Here is a 21,725-nt window from a genome sequence, read left to right as displayed (position 1 = left end):
AGGATGCTGTGAACAACGACAAAAACATCGTTAAAAGTGTGCATATATAAATATATAAATATTTATAGAAGTTACATTGCTAAACATTTACATCGTTTGCCACCCTACTCTTGCATTTAAAAATGGTATTTAAAAATATTGAGCAAGGCACTTGCCTGGTGGCACAGTGGTTAAGAATCCACCTGCCAATGCAGGGGACACAGCTTCGAGCCCTGGTCCGGGAAGATCCCACATGCCGCGGAGCAACTAAGCCTGTGCGCCACAACTACTGAGCCTGAGCTCTACAGCCCATGAGCCACAACTACTGAGCCCGCGTGCCACAACTACTGAAGCCCGTGCACCTAGAGCCCATGCTCCACAACAAGAGAAGCTACCACAGTGAGAAGCCCGCGCACCGCAACGAAGAGTAGCCCCCGCTCACCGCAACTAGAGAAAGCCCGCGCACAGCAATGAAGACCCAATGCAGCCGAATTAATTAATTTAAAAAAAATATTGAGCAATAAATACGACTTGGAAACCAATTAATCAGCACAGATGGTGGTGTAGTATTGGAGCTACATCCCAGAGCGCCCTGTGGTATTAGGACATTTCCCCATTAGTTGCTGGATTGTGGCAAAATACGGGAGGGGCAGTGTCCTATGGGAAGAGTGGCCAGGGCAGTGTCGAAGGACACTCGGGAGACGGGGGAAACCTCTTACCAACCAGAAGTATTTTGACAGTTTAACAACTAGCACTACTTTATTGGTATACACTGGCTAAACATCCGTCCTACTTGGACCTGTCATTATCGGGATAATATGGTACATGCTTATCACAGCTACCACCTCCAGCTAGCCCACGCCTTCTTACCTGCCTGGTAACAGACTGGTAAGTCAAAACCGTAATCAGAAATGTGAGGGAGTTCCACGAAGACCTGGTGGGTTCAAGTCCTGGCTGTACCACCTATTAGCTGGGTGTCATCTGTATGGATTATCTGTGAAATGCTCCTATCTAAGTTTTCTCATAATGTGTTGCAAGGATCAAATGAAACGTCAAATAACCCTGTTAACTCCAAGGCAGGGATGAAGCACTACATGTGCTCTTATCAGTATCCGGTTAACACACATTCCAACAAGCCATTCTAATTTTAACAAGTACATTTTAACAAGCATAGGTCCAGGTGGGGCACAAATGCTGAAGCCATGAGGAATCCAACAGCTTGGGCTTAAGACTGTCAACTCTAGCTGTTGAAAAGATTCCAGCAGCTCTGCCAGCTGAGTAGCCTATAATAATATCAGATGGTAGGATATAGCTTGTGATAGAAAGTCATGAAGAGCGGCCAGACACACCTCTGGAATCAGCCACGATCATTAAAACAATGCTGGGCAAGCCACTGCACCAGGAAGTGACCCTCTACCTAAGGTGAAAGGAGGAAGGTATAAAATTCTTCACTGCAGCACTGCTTTTAACGGCAAAAGATTAGAAAATACCTGAATATCCAGATTGGTTCAGTGAGTCATGGTTCATGCGTAAAAATGAACACTATGCACACATTAAAAATACTAAAGAAGCTCTTTATTTACATCAAACAAGCTCTAAAATATGCCGAGAAAAAAAAAAAAAAAAGCAAGGTTCAGAAGAATACACATGGCATGCTATCATGTGTAAAAAAAAAAAAAAAAAATGTAAATCCTTTCACAGCTGTCTGCAAATTTATAAGCAAATATAAACATATACAACCAACTAGTAAAACAACTGTTGTCTCCAGGAAGAATAGGACGACTAGAGACCAGAAGTGCAAGGGTAATCTTTTTTTAGTTTTTATATTTGTACCATGTGAGTATATTACCTATTCAAAGGTAAATTTAAAATGTAATTTTAAAAATGATGTTGGTTGATGGACACTGGCTTATTAAAAGCCTTGCAAAAAAAATGAGATAGATGGTCATGGAGGTTAAAAATCAGTGCCCAAATCCCACTCCTGGGCATATACCCTGAGAAAACCATAATTCAAAAAGTCATGTACCACAATGTTCACTGCAGCTCTATTTACAATAGCCAGGACATGGAAGCAACCTAAGTGTCCACTGACTGATGAATAGATAAAGAAGATGTGGCACATACATACAATGGAATATTACTCAGCCATAAAATGGAATGAAACTGAGTTATTTATAGTGAGGTGGATGGTCCTAGAGTCTGTCATACAGAGTGAAGTAAGTCAGAAAGAGAAAAACAAATACCGTATACTAACACATATATATGGAATCTAAAAAAAAAAAAAATGGTTCTGATGAACCTAGGGGCAGGACAGGAATTAAAGACGGAGATGTAAAAGAATGGACTTGAGGACACGGGGAGGGGGAAGGGTAAGCTGGGAGGAAGTGAGAGAGTGGCATGGACATATATACACTACCAAATGTTAAATAGATAGCTAGTGGGAAGCAGCCGCATAGCACAGGGAGATCAGCTCGGTGCTTTGTGACCACCTAGAGGGGTGGGATAGGGAGGGTGGGAGGGAGACGCAAGAGGGAGGAGATATGGGGATATATGTATATGTATAGCTGATTCACTTTGTTATAAAGCAGAAACTAACACACCACTGTAAAGCAATTATAGTCCAATAAAGATGTTAAAAAAAGAAAAAAATCAGTGCCCAGAAATCACGAAAAGGCAAACCTCATAACTGTGTAGGACAAGCTCACACGTGCCTTCTGTAGACAGCTGCAGGCAGGCAAGAGTTAGAGACTGAGTTTCACAGCCCACTCCAGAGGTGTGACGACACACCAATGAAGAGGCACATAAACCTGTACCTGCTGTGTACCAGGCACTGTGCTGGCCGGCCATCTGGGCGTTACAATCAAGTGCAAATGTACTGTAATGGACAGAGGCTGAAATACACTGAGGAGGGACACAAAGTTTTTCAAGGCTGGAGCCCGCTGTGTCCCCCTTCGCCTGGCAAACTAATAAAGCTACTCCTTTCTACTCTTCCAAAAAAAATTTTTTATACACACACACACACACACACACACACACACACACACAGTGAGGAGAGGAAATCCAACCAGCTGAGAGGGTGGACAAGCTTTCCACCACAGTCAAGTGAGGTGCAGAATAAAATGCAATGACATCAGCAAGAGGAACTGTCACTTGGCTATAAAAGTCCACGAAACTGACAGCATTCAGGGGAACATCTCAGCTATGGAGAAACAACACAAAATGCTCACCCCTCACATCTTCCTTTAGAAGGGAATGAATGTGCCCAGTTCAGGAGCATCTCAATATGCAGGGTTTAAGTGAGGTGAGTACCTTTGATAAATAGCTGCAGGGTTCAATAAATGCCTTTGTCTTAGATGCTGTAGACACTGTCCAACCCAGCCCGAAGCAGCCACCTGCCACAGGGAAGAGCAGGAGTGAGTCACTGCCTGAGGCAGTACCTCACCTTACATCTAATCTAAAGCATGAATGAGAGGTGTGGAGGGAGCCTGGGTGGCTTGTTCAGAAACAGAGGGGGTAGGGATTCCCCATGGGGAACACACAACTGCTTCTGCGTGCTCAACCGCAATCCCAGGCCCGGTTCCTCATGGAGAAACGGTTATCTCAGGAACTCAGGATGGCAACTCTTATTTTTTTTTTAAATTTATTTAATTAATTTATTTTTTGGCTGCATTGAGCCTTCATTGCTGCGCGCGGGCTTTCTCTAGTTGCGGTGAGAGGGGACTACTCTTCGTTGAGGTGCGCGGGCTTCTCATTGCAGTGGCTTCTCTTGTAGAGGACAGGCTTCTAGGCGTGCAGGCTTCAGTAGTTGTGGTTCGCGGGCTCTAGAGCACAGGCTTAGTAGTTGTGGCGCATGGGCTTAGTTGCTCCGCGGCATGTGGGATCTTCCCGGGCCAAGGCTCGAACCCGTGCCCCCTGCATTGGCAGGCGGATTCTTAACCACTGCACCACCAGGGAAGCCCGGCAACTCGTTTTGATGAGCACAGATTTTCAAAGAAACTTGGCGGAACTTGAACAGATCTGCTTAAGCTTCCAGTGACATTTTATAAAAACAGACACATTGGCTAGATTGACCCCTGCAAGGGTGGGCAGGGGAGGTCGAAGACAGGGAGGGGCTCAAGTGCGGGGAGAGCTCTGGACACTAGGGGGAGGAGGGGAGGAGGGGTGGAGGGGCAGCTCTGCCAGTAGCTGGCTGCATGACCGACAACAAATCCTAGGCCTCCAGTTCTTGATCTATAACATGAGAGAGACGGACTACCTTTCTAGATCATTCCCTGGGTTCCTTCCTAACTTCTGCAGGCGGTAAGTAGTTTTGGATATAAAGCAATCCACAAAAGCATTATTGGGTAATATGACTACTCTTTGTGCACGTGTGGGGGTCAGATTTCTTTTAAAGCACGTTTCCGTTTTATTTGTGAAGAATGACGCACGTCAGGCTCCACGTTTAAGCAAACACAGATAAATCAGTCCCAACCTCTTGCCTTCAGAGGGCCCACAATTCAGAACCACCAGTAAGCTTTATTTTGACAGCTCCCAAATAGCTTACTAGAAATTTCATACTGAAAACATCAATAAGAACAAAGAAAGCCTATTAAACTCAACAGATTCTGGGCAATACAGAAATTAGTCATTAGAAATCCAAAGAGACAAGGAACAGAGGAAGAAGATGATCGAATACCTGGGAGCAACTTTAACAGGGCTCTAAAGAAAGCAGGGGGTGGGTGGGTAGGGAGGGTGGTATGAACAATGTATTTGCAAGACAAGCTAAAGCCGGCCTTACCAACAGGGACAGCTGTCAGTCTAATCTGATGCTCCCCAACACACACTTCCCTCCTGAACATCAACCCATGAATGTGCCCCTGTCACATCAAACCTCAGCTGCACCTGCACTCAGTGTGCCACTGAAATCGGTTTCATTTCAAAGCTACTAAGAGGTAGGTAGGAAGAGTAGCAAGATAAAAGAAACAAACGGCCAGTTTCTTTTAATCTGGTGCCATTTCCTCATAACTTAGCAAAAAACTTAAAACAAATTACTTCGGTTTCTCAAAGAATATGCGTGAGGAGCCCTAGGGTTCCACAAATGGAGCCAGGGGCACAGCTGCTGAAATCAACCAGGAGCCGTCCTTTACCAGATTGGAAAGCACATACTAAGCTAGGAGACGGAATTTTTTTTTTTTTAACATCTTTATTGGAGTATAATTGCTTTACAATGTTGTGTTAGTTGCTGCTGTATAACAAAGTGAATCAGTTATATGTACACATGTATCCCCATATCCCCTCCCTCTTGCATCTCCCTCCCACCCTCCCTATCCCATCCCTCTAGGGGGACACAAAGCACGGAGCTGATCAAGGAGATGGAATTTTTAACATCATAAGTTTGTTAAAATTTTAATTCCATTGCCACTAATCTATGTTAGAATATCATATCAGATGATATGATTTAGTACAATTCTATGTTTAGGTATTTAGGTTTGGTTTATCAATATTTTATGGCCTCATAATAGGGCCATCCTGATTTCGGGGCACTCCAGAAGAAGTTTAAGGAGTACAGGGGTGTTCACAGCCATGTGGATGCTTAACACTACTGAACTGTATACTTTAAAATGGCTAAGATGATAAATCTTATGTGTATTTCACCACAGTTCTTTTTTTTAAAAAGTAGTAGTCCTTAAAAAAAAAAAAAAAAAAAGAAAAGTAGTAGTCCTAATATCAGGGCATAAAGGATCATTCTAAAGAACTGGTCATCCCACTTCCTATTTTCTACAAGACTTCAGTGTATTTGGGAAATTAACTCAAAGAGCTTAACAAATGCCTTTTGGGTACCCATTTCTGTCTATTAGATTGGAACCAAAAATGGACAAGCCATCAGCCTTGCTCTTAAGAAGCTCACAAACCAGCAGGAATAATGTCCATCAGGGAGACGTTTAGAGAGTGCCTTCCATATGCAGGGGATTTGGCCAGGCCAAGAGGGCAAACATGCTGTCTTACGTGCAAGCACCTATACATACATCAGCAGAGGCTAACTAATGCTGACCTGGAAAATTCTGAGACTCAGCTGGAAGAAGTGCTACGGTCATCTGGAGTGCCCCCACTTGGCAGGGGGGAAAGGGCAACAGTGGCTGTGTATTCGCTATCGCTATACCAGGCCATTATGTGGGAAAGACATTTAAAAATGTAAGATACTGTTCTATTAAGAGCAAGACCACAGGGTACAGGTTCAATTACAGGAATCGCCTACCAAGATGCAGATGTGTATGGCATAGCACCTGGTGAACCGGGCATCAGGCAGCTGGGTTCCAGGACTCATGCCGCTACTACCTAGCTGTCGCTCGACGTTCCTGGGTGTCAGTCACCCCTCTGCAGAGAAAGGGCTGCACCAGTCAGCAGTTCAACCATTTTCTCAGAAGCCCTGACTGACAGGGGAGATGAACAAGTATGGGGGCATAGCCCAAGATGACCACCAAAAGCTTGAACTGCCTTTAAAGCCTTGTGTTTTATATTAAAAACTTACTCATATTTCATTCTGCACTATACTGAGATAACGTTTTTGTTTTTTAATAACTCACCACCATGCCACCTCCGAAAGATGTTCCCTAATGAATCTGTGGTACACCCCAGGGTGAGGGTGGTAAGGTCCTGATGAGCCACACTTGCGTAACTGCAGAGATATTCTATATCCTTTTGGATTCAGATTTACCTCAAGCTACCTCTTTAGCCAATAACACTTATCTTGAAAGAAGAGACTGAAAACTGCCAGTATTTTAGAAGCCACGGTGCCATTTAGTCTCGTTTTCTACCTCCCTGACAACTCAACAAGGCCCTACGTCATTTTTGTTCAATGCACGCAGTGAAATGCTGCATACGTTGACCATGATCACAAAGACAATCAATCGGGCCAGGGAACAGGAAGCCGGGCCTCGGCACCTCTGCGTGTTGCCCGCTCACTCTCACCCAGCATGGTACCCACCCACCTGCCAATGCCCCACCCCTACCATGTCCACCCAGCCTGCAGGACACACGGATGCTGGGCTGTCTGAGACAAAAGCAGATTCCGGAGCTGCAGATACTCCTACATGGGAAACGTCCACCCAACACATAAAGTGAGCCTTGTAAGAATTTAACAAAATAAGAAGCTGTGCTTCTCTGTAGCTCAGATATAGCATAAGAAACTGGAAATCCTTAAAGGGTTTTGCCTTGTTTCCATCTTCTCTTCCTTCCTCCAAGTCCCGTATTTCCCCTTCCTCTCTTCAAGGCAATGTGATAGTTCCCATCTATCTGTGAACCTCCCCCCGGACTCTGGGGGCAACTTCACCTTTGACCTGACCCCCAAAGGGTAACCTCTGCTGTCTGCCAGACAGTAAAGATAAGGTAGCTACAAAACTCCCCCATGTGAGGGGATTATAATACGATTTTAGTCTAAGGCAGCCACAACAGGAAAGGCTAGTGTTACTGGACGTGACGGGCATGATGCTAAGGGCTTCACACTCACTACATTCCATCTTCACAACTCTACGGGGTGGTTATCATTAGTGCCTCCATCTTACTGATGAGCACAAAGCAACTCGCCCAAGGTCAAGTCAACAGAATGTGAAGCCTCTGGGATTCAGACCCCACACTCCTTTGCCTCTAGAATGGAGTTCTTACTCCTACAAGGCAAACTTCTATGCAGATGTTGAGTAAATTAGGGTTAATGATCTATTACTATTCACTGAGAAATTAGAAGCAACCAGAAAAACCTCACAGTCTCCCACCAAGATCACTACCCACCGACCTGCATCCGGGCCCCTTTATTCTGTGGTGTGATGAGAGCTACCTGTGCTCCAGTAACCAGGCTAACTTCTCCACTGGTGTATCCCTCTCACCTACTCACAGACATCACACCAGACGTTCTCCCCACTCCTGCATTCACTTTTCCCTTTCTACTGAATTATCCTCACCAACAGACCAGCTCACGGTCACTTCCTCCCCTCTTAAAAAAAAATAAGATTCCCTCTTGACCCCAGTTTCCCCTCCAGCTCTTGCTCTGCCCCCCTCTTCAGCAAAACTCAGAGCTCCTATTCTTTGCCTCCAATTCCTCTTCTAGTCTCTCACCAACCCACTCCAACCAGGCATTGCTCCCACTCCACTCCACAAGGGTTCTGATAAGGTCACCAATGGCCTCCATATTGCTAGGCCGGGGATCAATTCTCAGTGTCATCTGACACGACTGATTGATCACTCCCTCTCTGAAACACCTGCATCATGTGGCTTCCAGGATAGCACATCACCTAGCTCCCCACCTTACTGGCCATCCCTCTCCGTGCCTGGTGCTGGGCCCCCCATCTCCCTAACCTCTACGTGGGAGCGCCTTGCAACTGTGTCCTTAGTCTCTATCTTCACTTCCTTGGTGAACTCATTCATTCAGCCCACCATTCTAAATACAACCTAGAAGCCCGGGGCTCCACTATTTGTATCTCCAATCCAAACCTTTCCACCTAAACTTGACTCATTTTCAACTGTCTTCTCAACAACTCCACTTGATGTCTAGACATCTCAAGCCTAGGATCTCCAAAATTAAACTGCTCTTCACTCCAAATCCATTTCTTCTATAGTCCACCCTAAACCATTGTATGACAACAGTTTTCTCTTTCAGCTTTTCTCTCTCTCATGTCTAGTCCATAGGAAATCCTGTTGACTCTACTTTCAAAATATATCCAGAATCCAACCACTTCTCACTATCGTCACTGCTACTATCCACTATCATCTCTTACCTATTATTAAAAGGACCCTCCTCATTAAGATCACTACACCTATATACTTGAGTCTATTCTCAATAATGTAGCAGCTAGAGAAATCCATTTAAAATCTAAGTCAGAATATGTCATACTCTTCTCAGCTCCCCATCTCATTCGAGAGTAAAAACCAGTCTTTCAAAGACCTATAAGGCTCTACACAATTTGGCTCCAAGGAGACTATAGGCTTCCTTGCTGTTCCTGAACATGCTAGGCATGCTTCTGCCTCAGGGCCTTTGCACTTGTTCTCACCACCAGGGGTACTTTCCCCCCAATACTGACATGGCTTGCACCTTCTCAGTGAAGTCTTCCCTGGCTGCCTGATGGCCAATCACTCCCTACCCTACTCCCACTCTTTGGTCCCTCTCTCCACTTCAATTTCCCCTGTATCACTATTACCATCTAACATAATACCCCTATTTATTTTGTTTGTCTCTTCCATCAGAACCTAAGTAGGAATTTTATCTATTTTGTTTGCTGCTGTATCTCTAGCCCTAGAACGGTGCCTGAGCATTTATTAGCAACTTTTATATGGGAAAAAGAAGAAGCTGGTTATGGTTTTTCTAGCTAGTCCAGAGCACACTCCCCTCCAAGTTTTTACTTGGTCCTCATGTTCAAGTAGGGATAAAAATCCCGATATCTTTTAGGTTGAAATATACAATATACATGCACATACATAGAAATAAACGAGCTTACAAAAGACCAATTTCTTATCCTATGTAGTGAAAAACCTTCTCTGTTGGCTTCTGGTTGGTGGTGTGGCTAAGCTGAGGGGATCATCCTCTGAGGGTCCCCAGGATGCTTCTCCACACTCCCACACCCTCTCTCAGTTCATCTCTGTAGCAGCCTTGGGCCCTTTCTGAATACACGGCTTAGAAAGTACTTTTCTTTCTAAACTGGCTGGTCTGATATGGAATGTGAAAAGACTTTACCAAGTGCTGTGCATTAAAACACTTCTCCAGCTGGCCCCCAAAGTCTTCCCTTGAGGTCTGGACCATCTAATTCAGTGGGTCTCTCCTTCGGTCTTCCCCAGGACCCTATCCTTGATCCTCTAGAAGGCCCAACAAAGTCCAGAGCCATCTCCTTTTGCACTTGCGGGTTCGTGCAGAGACTCTTCATCACCCAGATCTGAAAGCCAGATCTCAACTTTTTCTGAGTATTGTCCTAAGTTGGCCCATGGGCCTACTCTCACTAGCAGCCATGAGGCCTCAGTGGCAAAGCCATTTTCCTAGAATCATGTCTGCATATCCACTTGAGCACATCTAAACCTCTTTAACCTTTTCCTTCTTTAAAAACTCTTAGGTTTATTTGTGTCCCAGCAAAGTTGAATTCCATACGCCCAATCAATAGTTTTTCAACAACCTCACATTCACTCCAGGCATTTTAAATACCTTTTCCTACCTATCTCCAATCTCTCCAGAGCCTTGTAGAATTCTAAACATTTCCATTCCATTACTTCAAAATACCTTTGTTCTCAAGGGACAGATGAAACTACATTGCCAGGAGGAGGGGGGTCAGACCACCACCTGACAGGACATATTAGTGGGAAGGGGACCCAGGAACAATTTTTTTACTCTCCTCAGCAAAGAGAGGGAGTACAGAACTTCAAACTCGCAGTGCTGCCGAATGGGCCATTCACACCAAGGAGCTACCATTTCACACCTACACTATGGCTCACTCTAATGGGATCCTCTAGTTAACTTTATATCATGTTGCTTTATAGGGACCACAGAAGACTGACCACTTGATCAATGGCAGTAAACTCTGAAGACAAGGACTCTGATTCTGCAAAAACAAAAGGTTAATTGGCTCAGGAGACCTACAGTTCAGTGACATCCTACGCTCTGGGTCTGAAACAATTTATTATCATGTGTATCTCTCTCTCTCTCTCTCTCTCTCTCTCTCTCTCTCTCTCACACACACACACACACACACACACGATTAAAATAACTTCAGTACAAATGAATGTCCTTTTCAAAATGAAGAAACTGTAGCAACATTGATATCACCGAGCAAAGCAAGCAGAGACCACAGGTAAATAGGCATTACCCTGTGCTTTGTTTATTCTTCATATCACTAACCAATGTGCCCCTTGCATAGTATACCAAAGTTTATTTTTATTTCTATACTCCCAGGCTTATATAGCCAATTTCTCTAAAAGGTTTTTCTTATATCTGAAATGCCTTTTCAAAAAAAGTAATCTTCGGATTGTATAACATGTAAAACATATCCAGCTGGTTGGCAAATAAACATGCGAGCAGACAACCAATGGCTCCATGTCACTTGTTTTTGCCTTCTGCACTTTCTTTTGTGGCACTTTCCCCATCCCCCCTAATTCGGAACAGTCATCTGTACCATTTAATTGGTTTTTGAGACTTGAAGTTTTCTAAAGCCTTTTTGCCAATTTGGGGTTAGATGAAGTGACAGCAGTACCCAACACTGGAATCCAGTACTGTGGCCGTGTGGGAAAGGTGGGCTGCTACACTGTGGCCTATGAAGGTGTCATTCTGCAAACACACCAACCACGGATCAGGTGAACTGATTTAGAATTGTCTTGCCCTGTTTATCGAAACGGAAAAGCCAGACAGCAGTGGTTTAGATGGTGATCATTCTACCCTGTTACTAGGCTAATAAGGACCAACACTGGTGAAGAGCCAATTGACCTGTGCCAGTTCACAACTAATTAACAATTAGCCTCAATTTAGTTCCGAGAGATCTCGGTATGCAATTCTAAATGCCAGTTTAACAAACTAAAATCTGCTAGAACATGACTTCCACACTTTGCCCGTGCATCTTTCAACTTTAGGCAGCTTCATCATCAACAAATCAGATCCAGCTTTGCACAAGCTCCTTCCTACCATACATTAATGCCAAACAAAAGACTAAGAAAAATACATCGTCATCAGCCCTGCCCTGGGTGGAGTGCACATTACCCAGCTTACCAGGAATAAGGTGGGTAGCTGAGACTTTCAAAGTCACAGAGGTCTGAGAAGATCTGGAAACCAGACAGCATGAATCACTCCACCCTGTAACTGCACGATCTACCCTCCGTGGGTACCCTATGCCCGAAGTCCCTGCCGTCCAGAACCGCATCATCCCCGCACCAGTCTGCCCATTCATCTCCTCTGCCTACTGAAACCCTGCTGGTGTTTATCTACCGCGTGGCAGCTACCAAAAGGCCACAAGGCGTGGTTCTTCTGAGGTGTACTTTCCAAACGTGTAACTGTAGAATGGATGCGAAGGGAGGATGGACACTTGAACATTATCAAAATCAAACCCCAAAGGAGAAAGCACACACTGCACAGGCCAGGAAGCATGGAAGATGTGGACTGAGAACCAACTTGCCCAACATGTCATGGCCACTTCACCTCTCACAGCCTTGGTTTCCACATTTATTTAACACACACACAAAGCGCTTACTTGAGTCAGGACTAGTCTAAGGTACAATTATCCTCACTTTACAGCTGAGGAAAGAGACCCAGAGAGATGAGGTATTGTGACTTATAATAATATATATTTGGTTTTCCTTCCACTGTTCCTCCCACAGAGCTCCTAAAACCCTTGGAATTTCCTAAGTGAGGAGATGTCTTTTGTTATGTTAATGAGGTGGCTATCGGACTGGCCTAGGGAGGGGGGCTGGTTGCCAGGAGAACCAGGAACTTGATTAGAGGGTTGGAACTTTCAGTCCCACCTTCCCGACCTCCGGGGAGGGAAGAAGGGCTGGAGGTTGAGTTCAATCAGCAATGGCTAATGATTTAATCAACTGTGCCTATGTATCGAAGCCTCCGTAAAAACCCAAAAGGATGGAGTTTGGAGAATTTCGGGGTTGGTGACCACGTGGAGATTTGGGGAGAGGGGCATGCTAGGAGAGAGCATGGAAACTCTACTTTCCCCATACCTTGCCCTATGCATCTCTTCCACCTGGCTGTTCTTGAGTTATGTCTTTTTATAATAATCTGGTAATCTAGTAAATAAAATGTTTCTCTGAGTTCTGAGAGCCACTCTAACAAATTAATCAAACCCAAGAAGGGGGTCATGGGAACCTCCAATTTATAGCCAGTCCGTCAGCACAGGTGACAACCTGGACTTGACATGGGCATCTGAAGTGGGGGAGAGGCAGTCTTGCAGGACTGAACCCTTAATCTGTGGGATCTGATGCCATCTCCAGGTACAGAGTGTCAGAACTGAGTTGACTAGTATCTGAGAATGGCTTGGCGGTGTATGTGGAAAACCCCTACACGCTGGAATGTGGAGCAGAATTATAGGTATCCTGCACTGTCACAGCTAGTAAATGGCAGAGCAGGATTTGATCCCATCTAGCTCTAGACTCTAGTTGGGATCTAGACTCTAGCTCTAGAGTCTGCTCTTATCCACTACACTATTTTTGCCTTCTGTGTGAAAAAGGAAAGCTCATCTAACTCTTAGAAAACTTTATGAACAGATTCTTAGATCACATCTATGGAAACTAGTACAATAGAGCTGAACTGAGTCTAGAATTATATTTTTTATAAAGAGATTCCCCAAGTTACCTTGACGACCAGCCAGATTTGAGAACCCCTAAGGTTCCTTGAAAATATAGTTATTTGATTCTAAACTTGTACCCAAAAACACATGGGTAAGATGAGCAGTAAAGCTCCCAGGGCCCTTTACTGCAGGGCTCAACCTTGACCACCCTCCCAAAAGGCCATTAGCTCTCGGTTCAGACACGTGGTCCACTCGGTTCACCACTCTACAGCTCTCACTGGAGGGGGTCAGCAGCTTCCCCACCATTGCACTTAAGAGTTACATGTATCCAAGATTCCCTTACTAACCATGAATAAGTAAAGCTTTAGCCATCAATGCACAAGTGCCCTCACATTCTTACTTCCATCTGACCCCCACACCCTTGTCAAGTAGCTTCCAGGATCTTACGCTACGGCCATCCTTCTCTATCTAGTCTCGTTTTAACAACCAGCAGATCCTGAGTACGCACTGCAGTGCAGGTCAGCCTGTATTTCTGGGGTTAAGTTCTAAAGTCTGCCTTTAAGGCAAAAGTCAAGTGTAATTAAACATCACCCATGAAAAAAAAAAAATCACTCATGAAAATCCCTTAGCTGGGACCTGGGCCCTTGAAAACTCAAAAACCAAGAATTAAGGTCTTGTGGAGTCTTTGCGTTACCACCATAGCTTCTCTTTCCCTGGGGGCAGCAGAGACCAATGCCTACGGTGAGCAGGGAAGGACAGAGGGTTAAGTAAAGGGATTTCTCCGTCTCTACCCTGAGCTGGAAAAATTGATTTCACAAGTTAAATTGAGTGTATGATATGACTCCATTGTACTTGCAAGGCATATGCTACATGCTATCAGGCAAAGAAATGAACGTTAAGACCCCTGCCCTCACATAACCTATAATCCAGCTGGGGGAGATTAGATCATCCTCTGAAAATGGCAGATAACCGTTAAACACAAAACCATCAGAACATGATACAAAGGGCTACGGACACTCAAAGGAAGAAGTGCTGTAGTATGGGTTGGGATCAAAAGGCTTTCATGGAGAAATTTAAACTGGTTCTTACAACATGATTATGTTCTTCAAGGTGGGCTGACTCGGAACCAACCAGGGTTCCAGGTAAAACTGACCCTGTCACTTAAGCAAAGGATAGTATTTTCTATTATGTCTCCACTGTCTATCTTGAAAGTGCCAGATAATTCACCTGCTACTCTGTCCACAGCAATATGTTAAGTCAAGGTTCTTAGGGGAACCAGGCACCATAGTTCCAGTACTATTTGGTTACAAAGCTTAAATTAAATCTTGATATTATTGTTATGTTAAAATAGAGAATTATACAACTAAGAACACAGTACCTGCTTCTTTACAATAGTGTAAAACTGTATTACATGAGCATTTCATCTGACTTTCCCGACATATTATTCATGCCACAAAAATACTTTTCTTTTTTGACCCTAAGTCATTACTTGGATGGGCTCACACCAGCCTGTGAGCCCATCCAAGTAATGGATGTGCTTACATCCATCACATTGGATGTGTTAAAATCCAATTAAACTTGTCCATTTCTGCTTTCTTGCAGAGTCCTAAGATCTCCTCCAAGTCTCCCTGCCCATTTTGGCTCTTTCTCCACTCTGAGGACTCAAGGTGACCGAGACAGTCCCTGGACGATGGCCCTGGGCCACATGGCACTCTGAATGAACGCAAGGAAGCAAGTACTTAAGTACACATCCTGGACACTGTTCTGATCCTGGGCTGGCTCCAGTCACCCCTCACTGGGCTTTTCAGAAGGGGAAGGAGTGACAGGCCAAGAAGGACCCGGAAGCTGACCCAAGGCCAGTTGGAATAAGGGTCAATAGGAAGAGAGTCCAGGCACAGATATTTAAATAGACAGCCTGACCCACATGGGGAGCAATTTAATAAATCAACCTCACATAGCACATTTCCAAAATTCAGATGCTGGCCAATTTCTCCAGGTCTGAAGGACGCTTCTGACTTTTTCCTTTTAGAGGTGGAATGAGCATGAGTCAGAAATACCAAGTTCACATCCAGATTTTGTTAAGATTCTGCTTAAGCACTCATGAGCCTTTAGACATTTCCTAACTTTCAGCTTCAGTTTCTTCATCTATAAAGGGAGCTAGTCGGACTAGATGATCTCTAGTTCAGTAAACACGATTTTAAGAGCGGAAGCATCACAAGTCTGAGAAAAACCAAGAGCAAATGTTAAAGAGTCAGAACAGAAGCGACAGTGGGCCTGGAGAGCCTTAGGAAGACAGCAGTGATCAGAGAGTTCCCCAAAATAAGAAAATGGCAATTGGATTAGACCCAGGATTGCTCCCTGAGGATATCACTTATCTCTTCCTTCCAGATTCTGCCCTGCAGTCATACACAGATGCATCTCTTCCCAGAAGAGCTAAGAGGGATGATTCACAGGATGGACATACCCATAGATGCCACCCTCTACTTTCTATCTAGGCAGGGTGACTCAACCTTAACTACCTAAGAGAAACGAAAGATTCCAAGGTCCTCAGACCTCAGTAACTCAGCCAACCATCTAATAACCTTTTGGAGTCTGAAACGTCTTTAATACACAGCCGAGGAAAGTTTTACAGTCTCTATTTCAGTTTTACAGTCCCCAAAGTTTTAGGAACACCCAGCATGTTTTAAGGCTCTCAGATACAATATTATTCTGTTATAAAATGTTAAGTAGAGTTTAAGATGTTATTAAATATTTAAATGGCATCGTAGAAAGTTTAACCCACAAAAATCTATGGTTTGTTCCCATAATGCTGCATTCATCTGCTATGCCCACACATCTTTGATATTTTACTTCTCCTGCCTCAGTAAAGTCCCCTGTTCAAGAAATTAACTTTTGTTGTAAGTCTAAGATGGATTAAAGTTAAATTGCTTTGAAGATGGGTTTCATAAATGTGACTAAGCTTAAATTACCCAACCTACAATAACCTTCGACTTTACTCTTTGGCAGAGTGAGAATCACAGGATGTTTAACACCTGTGGAGTAGCAGGGCACACAGTAGGAATTCAGTTACTGCTTCTAAATGCATCACCATTTAGTCAGCAAATACCCATGCCAGGCAGGAATCAGGCACTTTGCATGTTATCTCTTAAGCCTCACGACAACCCTATTAAGCAGTAATATCTCCGTTTTACAGATAAAGACACTAAGGCTCAAAGTAACAGCTGCTAAACACCGAGAAGGAATTTTGAGCTCAGGTCTCTCTCACCAGTTCCCTGAAATACTCCCACTGAGCTTTTCCATCAAGTACAGAGTTTAGGAAGCTGGCCCAGAAGTTGTGAGGTCTCAACCTCACCGGCTGTTATTTACACACACATCCTTTACTGACAAAGGTTACAGCTGATGTGGATATGGCCTGTGTGTGCTGGTTCTCCTGGTCGGGCCAATGTTGCTGGAATACTTTACCAAAAGAAGCAATTGGGGAGGGAGGGGCGCAGGGGGGAGCAGCATTTGACATAAACCACAGCCCTCTAGAGTGTGGTTACTGCCACACTCTGAGCTCTAAGGAAAGATACAGCCCCCTTAGAGTGGGCCGCTCCTCTCCTTCAGTCCCTAAGAAGAGCATTTCTAGAAGAAGGCATCAGACCCCAAACACAGGCTTCTTCTTACTCACTTGCAGCAGCTCTAATAGAGAAGCCCACCAGAGAGAACAAGTTTTAGCAAGCATGCTGCTAACCTCAGTGACAACAGAGATCCTGGCTGAAGTCACGTTTTGCAAATCTCCACCCCCAAGACACTTTCTTGCCCCAGTACCTCCCCTTCACAATCTTTGCTTGAACAAGTATTTCAAGGAAACCACCAGCTTCAGTAGGCATCTGGCGCAGAGAATGCTGAGAATGTATTCATTCCCTCTGCGGGACCACGATCATTTCTGCACTAACAAGTTCATTCTCCATATGGGTAGATGCACATCTATCTACACGCTCAAGTATTTAGAGACACTAAATGTCATCCATTCACTGAGTTACCAGAAACCACCTTCCATTTCAAATTTACAGCATAACAATTATTTCTACTGAGAGAAAGCAGAGTATAAGCAGCTGGCCAGGCCTGCAGACCACCTCCAACTAATTTCTTTGCTTCACTAGCAGGTGTTACCAGAAAAATCTGACTTTAAGATTCAGGGACCCGCAACATTCACCAATTCCAAAGTTCTCAATTGCTGAAATCAAGAGGTTTCCTCCAGCCCTAAAATCCCATTCCCCTCTCATAAACACAAAGTCCTCTTTCCTGGAGCTGCACTTTGCTTTCTTCGCTCTGTTGGTCCTGGAAGGACCTCAGTTCAACTAAAGGCCTGGGGGGAGGGGGGACCTTTTGTGAGTTTATTTTTCGGTAGCACAGATCAAGAATGTAGCCCACAGCGATTACGGCGACTAAGCTCCCAAATACCCTCTCCAGCCTAAAGAGTTTGATCATGTGGGAACCAAACACTGTCTCCAAAGAAAAGGAGAGGCTAAGAGTGCCGGTCTCCACTTTCTCCAGGGAAGAGCACCGCTCTGCCACGGTGCGGGGCTGTCACTTCCAAACCTTGTTTGCAAAGCACCAGCCCAGATCGGACATTTTGCTTTCACCCCTCGGCAGGGCCTGCCCAGTGCAGGGGCCCAGAGGGTCTCGGGTGGCGCCGGACGCTTTGGGGCTTGGGCGACGGGTCGGCCACACCACTAAGAGGGTCTTGTTTTCTCAGCTGATCTAGCCTGCGAACAGGTGCGTGGTTAGTTCCATCTTTTTAAAAAGGGGGAAGGCATGTAAGAGTCTTCCCTGCTGGGGCACCCGCCCTTCGGGGAAAGCCTCGCAGGACTTGAGGAAAGGTGGCTTTCCAACTTCTGCGGGGCGCGCGAGTCTGCGGGGGGACGCGGTGCTCTCTGTGAGTTTGGGAAAGGCCTGGATCTCCCTGAACGACCCTCCCAGTCACCTCACCGCAGCGTACAGCGACCCTCCACCCCAGGTCACCCCCGCCTAGCACACACGTGAAGCTCAGCAAAGCGTGCCACCTGCCGGGTTCCCAGCAAACACGCCCAGAGGGAAGGACCGCCGGAGAGCACTTTGTTTAAAAAGAAAAAAAAAAAAAAGTAAACTCTCCCGGGGCCGAGGACAGCCCCGCCTGGCACCGGGGCCGCGGTCCGCAGGGGTCGGCCCCCGGGTTCTCCTCCTTCCGGGGCTGAATGGGGGGAGGCGCGGCGCCGGGCGGGGCCGGAGGCGAGCGCGCGGGGCTTCGAGCCCCGCTCCCCCCGGGGGCCGGCGGAGTCCCGGGCGGGGCGGGGCAGGGCCGGCCGGCGGGAACGCGGCGCGCCCTCGCCCCGGTTCGCGCGCGGGCCGGCGCCCCGATGGGGTGGGCAGAATCGGGGAACTCACAGCCGCTTGTCCTCGGGCTGCAGCTGCCAGTGCATGGCCAGCGAGAAGCCGAAGAGGCTCCCGGAGTCCCCGGTTTTCTCGATCACATTGTCCTCGCGGGTGTCCAAGTTGAAGGCGGCGCCGAGCCGCGGCAGGAGCCCCGCCGACAGGTAGAGCAGCCACAGCCGCCCCGCGGCCGCCATGGGCCGGCGCACCGGGAGGGGAGCGGGAAGCTGCGCGGCTGCCCTGCGCTCCGGGCTGGGTTCGAGGCTGCCGCGCCGCTGCCGCCGCGGCCACCTCGGTCTCCTCTCGCCGCCGCGCCCGGCCCCACCCCCGGGACAAGTCGCGCTCTCCGCCCGGCCGCTCCCCCTCGCGGGCAGCTCCCGACCACTGAATGAGCCCGTTGTTCTCTGGAGACTCGCAGGCGTTTTATCAAGTGACGAGGACGCCGGCCCCGCCCCGGCCCTCCCCACCCCCTGGCCCCTCCTCGCACGCCCGCCGCCGGCACCTTCCCTGCCTGCCCGGCTGCGGTGCGGTGCGACGCGGCGCTGCCCCTCCCTGCCGCCCCGCACCTGGCCCGGAAGCCGTGGCGGAGAGACCCGGAGGCGAGCTGCGGGCCGGGCAGCCCCAGCTCGGGTGTCCTCCTGGAGAGAAGCACTTGAATTGTGGTTGCCATTCGGCGCAGAGCCGGAAAGGCGTTTACTACCTGTTAGTAAAGACAAGTGCTGGTGATGCGCCGGCCCTAATGGCCCGGAGCCCTGGGCGCTCGCCGACGGAGGCCCCACGTGCAAATGCAGGCTTCCTTCATTCATTCCACAAGTGTTTATGGAGCGATTAACGCGGGCCAGGTACTTGGGGAATGGAGCTGCATAGATTGTCCTCGGCCCTCAAAGACCTAACCGTCAAAAAGGATAACAGCACAAATAGGGCTGTGCAATTGACAACGCGCAGCTATTATCTCATTTCATGCTCCTAACAATCCTATGAGGTGGGTGTTTTCTTTTTGCAGATGAGAAAACTGAAGCTCAGCCTTGCCCCAGAGCATCCACGGATCTGCGTCCAGGTGGAAAAGAGAGTTTGTGGGATAAGTCACACTGGTGTAGGCAACTTCAAACTTGGTTTCCAGGTGTTCTCAGACTGAGAAGGTCCTCAACAGTGAAGGATGAGTTATTTAAAGTGGCACCCACGAGCTCAGGAGCCCTTCTCTCCTGCCCCCAAGTTCCCAGAATTAGTTGGGAGGAGTACTTCCCTGCCAAGAGACCGCTCTGAGTTCGGTGTGGGTGGCCTAAAGGCTCCAGCCTCCAGCACAAGGGGTGGGGCCTCCAGTGAGGTGTTGACCCCTGGGGTAACTTTATCCTGCAGCAGGGGTTGTTAACCTGGGGAGAGAGAATTCAGGTTACTGTGAACTTGGATGGCAAAAAAAAAAAAAATGACATTTTTATTTTCACTAATCCTTTAACTGACATTTAGCATTTCTTTCCATTATGAAGGTAAGCAGCACACCACGGTGGCAGTAAGAATCCATGACTTAGTCTCCAGTAGAACCCATAGGTTTTTCACATCACATCACAGTTGTTGCAAATATCTTAAATTACAGTAGTTATCAGATAGACCCTCAGCTAGGTCTTGTTATGTAATATGTCAATTAAAATGTATATAATAGTGCTATAACAATTTTTTAAAAATATTGTGTTAACTGTATTTCAATATAATTGGTTTCCTTTGTAATCCCATGTATTTTATTTTATTTTATGGATTTAAAAACCTTGTTCTGGGCCTTCCCTGGCGGTCCAGTGGTTAAGACTTCGTGCTTCCAATGCAGGGGACTCAGGTTCCATCCCTGGTCGGGGGAACTAAGATCCCACATGGCGCGCGGCATGGCCAAAAGATTAAAAAAAATAATAATAAAAACCTTGTTCTGAAAAGGGGTCCATGGTCTTCAGCAGTCTGCCAAAAATGCTAGCCCAAAGGCTCCTGGAATGTCTTGGGGAGCCTGCCTTGAAATCTGACATAGAAAGAGAAGCAGAGGGCTTCCCTGGTGGCGCAGTGGTTGAGAATCTGCCTGCCAAGGCAGGGGACACAGGTTCGAGCCCTGGTCTGGGAAGATCCCACATGCCGCGGAGCAACTAAGCCCGTGAGCCACAACTACTGAGCCTGCGCGTCTGGAGCCTGTGCTCCGCAACAAGAGAGGCCGCGATAGTGAGAGGCCCGCGCACCGCGATGAAGAGTGGCCCCCGCTGGCCACAACTAGAGAAAGCCCTCGCACAGAAACGAAGACCCAACACAGCCAAAAATAAATTAATAAAAAAAAAAAAAAAAAGAAAGAGAAGCAGAGTGCAGTCCCAGGGAAGAGCTGGAGCTCTGAGTGTGCATGTGGTGATGGGGGGTAGGGGTCATGTGCCATCTCGCCTCAAGGGGTATTTACACCAAGGGAGCAGCCTGTGCCACACCGAAAAGCCACCTGAACATCATCAAGGGTCCACAGGTGGTAACAGCTGCCAGGAGTGGGGTATGTCCCACTTCTCTCCCAATCGATATCTCCAGTCAAATATAGTCCAAAGCGGGGTACAGTGAGTTCAAGTTCAGTAGACAATCTTGAAGATCACACTGTTTTAACCAGTATGTGATAACCTTGGTAAGGTTGAGAAACCGTTGGAGACTATAATCTAGTAAGCTAAGAAACATCTGCAATATGATTTTTCATGCAAGTTAGCCTTTCTTCTTCATGTTAAACACATACTATTCCAGAGGGACAGGTCCCAGCTATTACAGTTAGAGCACGACGAACCTCACTGCAGGCTGGTGCTCAGCAGGAGCCACTGATGGGGCGGTAATGGTTGCTGAAATACTTCTGAACTAGTAGCTAAAAGCTATGCCCTGAGTTCCCCAAGTTCAACTGGCCCCACCCTGGCCACTCTCCTAGGACCCGCCAACTTCCCCACAATTCAGCAGCTAAAAGGTTTGAGCCCTTAAGCCCTGCCTGGCACTACAAGGGCTTCTTCTGATTGGGTGTGCTCATGTCATACCAACTGTTAACTATACCGAATATCACCCCTTGCTTCCAAGAGTAATTCTTGCTTCCTCCCAAAGATATGTTTAGTAGATGACGTTTGAATAGCCAGAGTT

At 46.6% G+C, this 21,725-nt stretch overlaps 1 protein-coding gene across 4 annotated transcripts in view; it reads right to left on the bottom strand.

Annotated features, from left to right (window-relative positions):
* The window catches only part of ITGA6 (integrin subunit alpha 6), a 76,096-nt gene extending 57,097 nt beyond the window's left edge, over nt 1-18,999 (bottom strand). For all 4 annotated transcript variants that reach the window (XM_036858458.1, XM_036858457.1, XM_036858460.1 and 1 more), the window contains exon 1: nt 18,621-18,999. In XM_036858458.1, the coding sequence (XP_036714353.1) occupies nt 18,621-18,802 (182 nt within the window). In that variant the 5' untranslated portion in view covers nt 18,803-18,999. The remainder of the gene's footprint in view (nt 1-18,620) is intronic.
* Between the last annotated feature and the right edge of the window lie 2,726 nt (nt 19,000-21,725).

This window comes from Balaenoptera musculus, chromosome 7, assembly GCF_009873245.2.
Source record: "Balaenoptera musculus isolate JJ_BM4_2016_0621 chromosome 7, mBalMus1.pri.v3, whole genome shotgun sequence".
Taxonomy (NCBI): Eukaryota; Metazoa; Chordata; class Mammalia; order Artiodactyla; family Balaenopteridae; genus Balaenoptera; species Balaenoptera musculus.
This window is presented reverse-complemented; position numbering and strand designations above follow the sequence as displayed.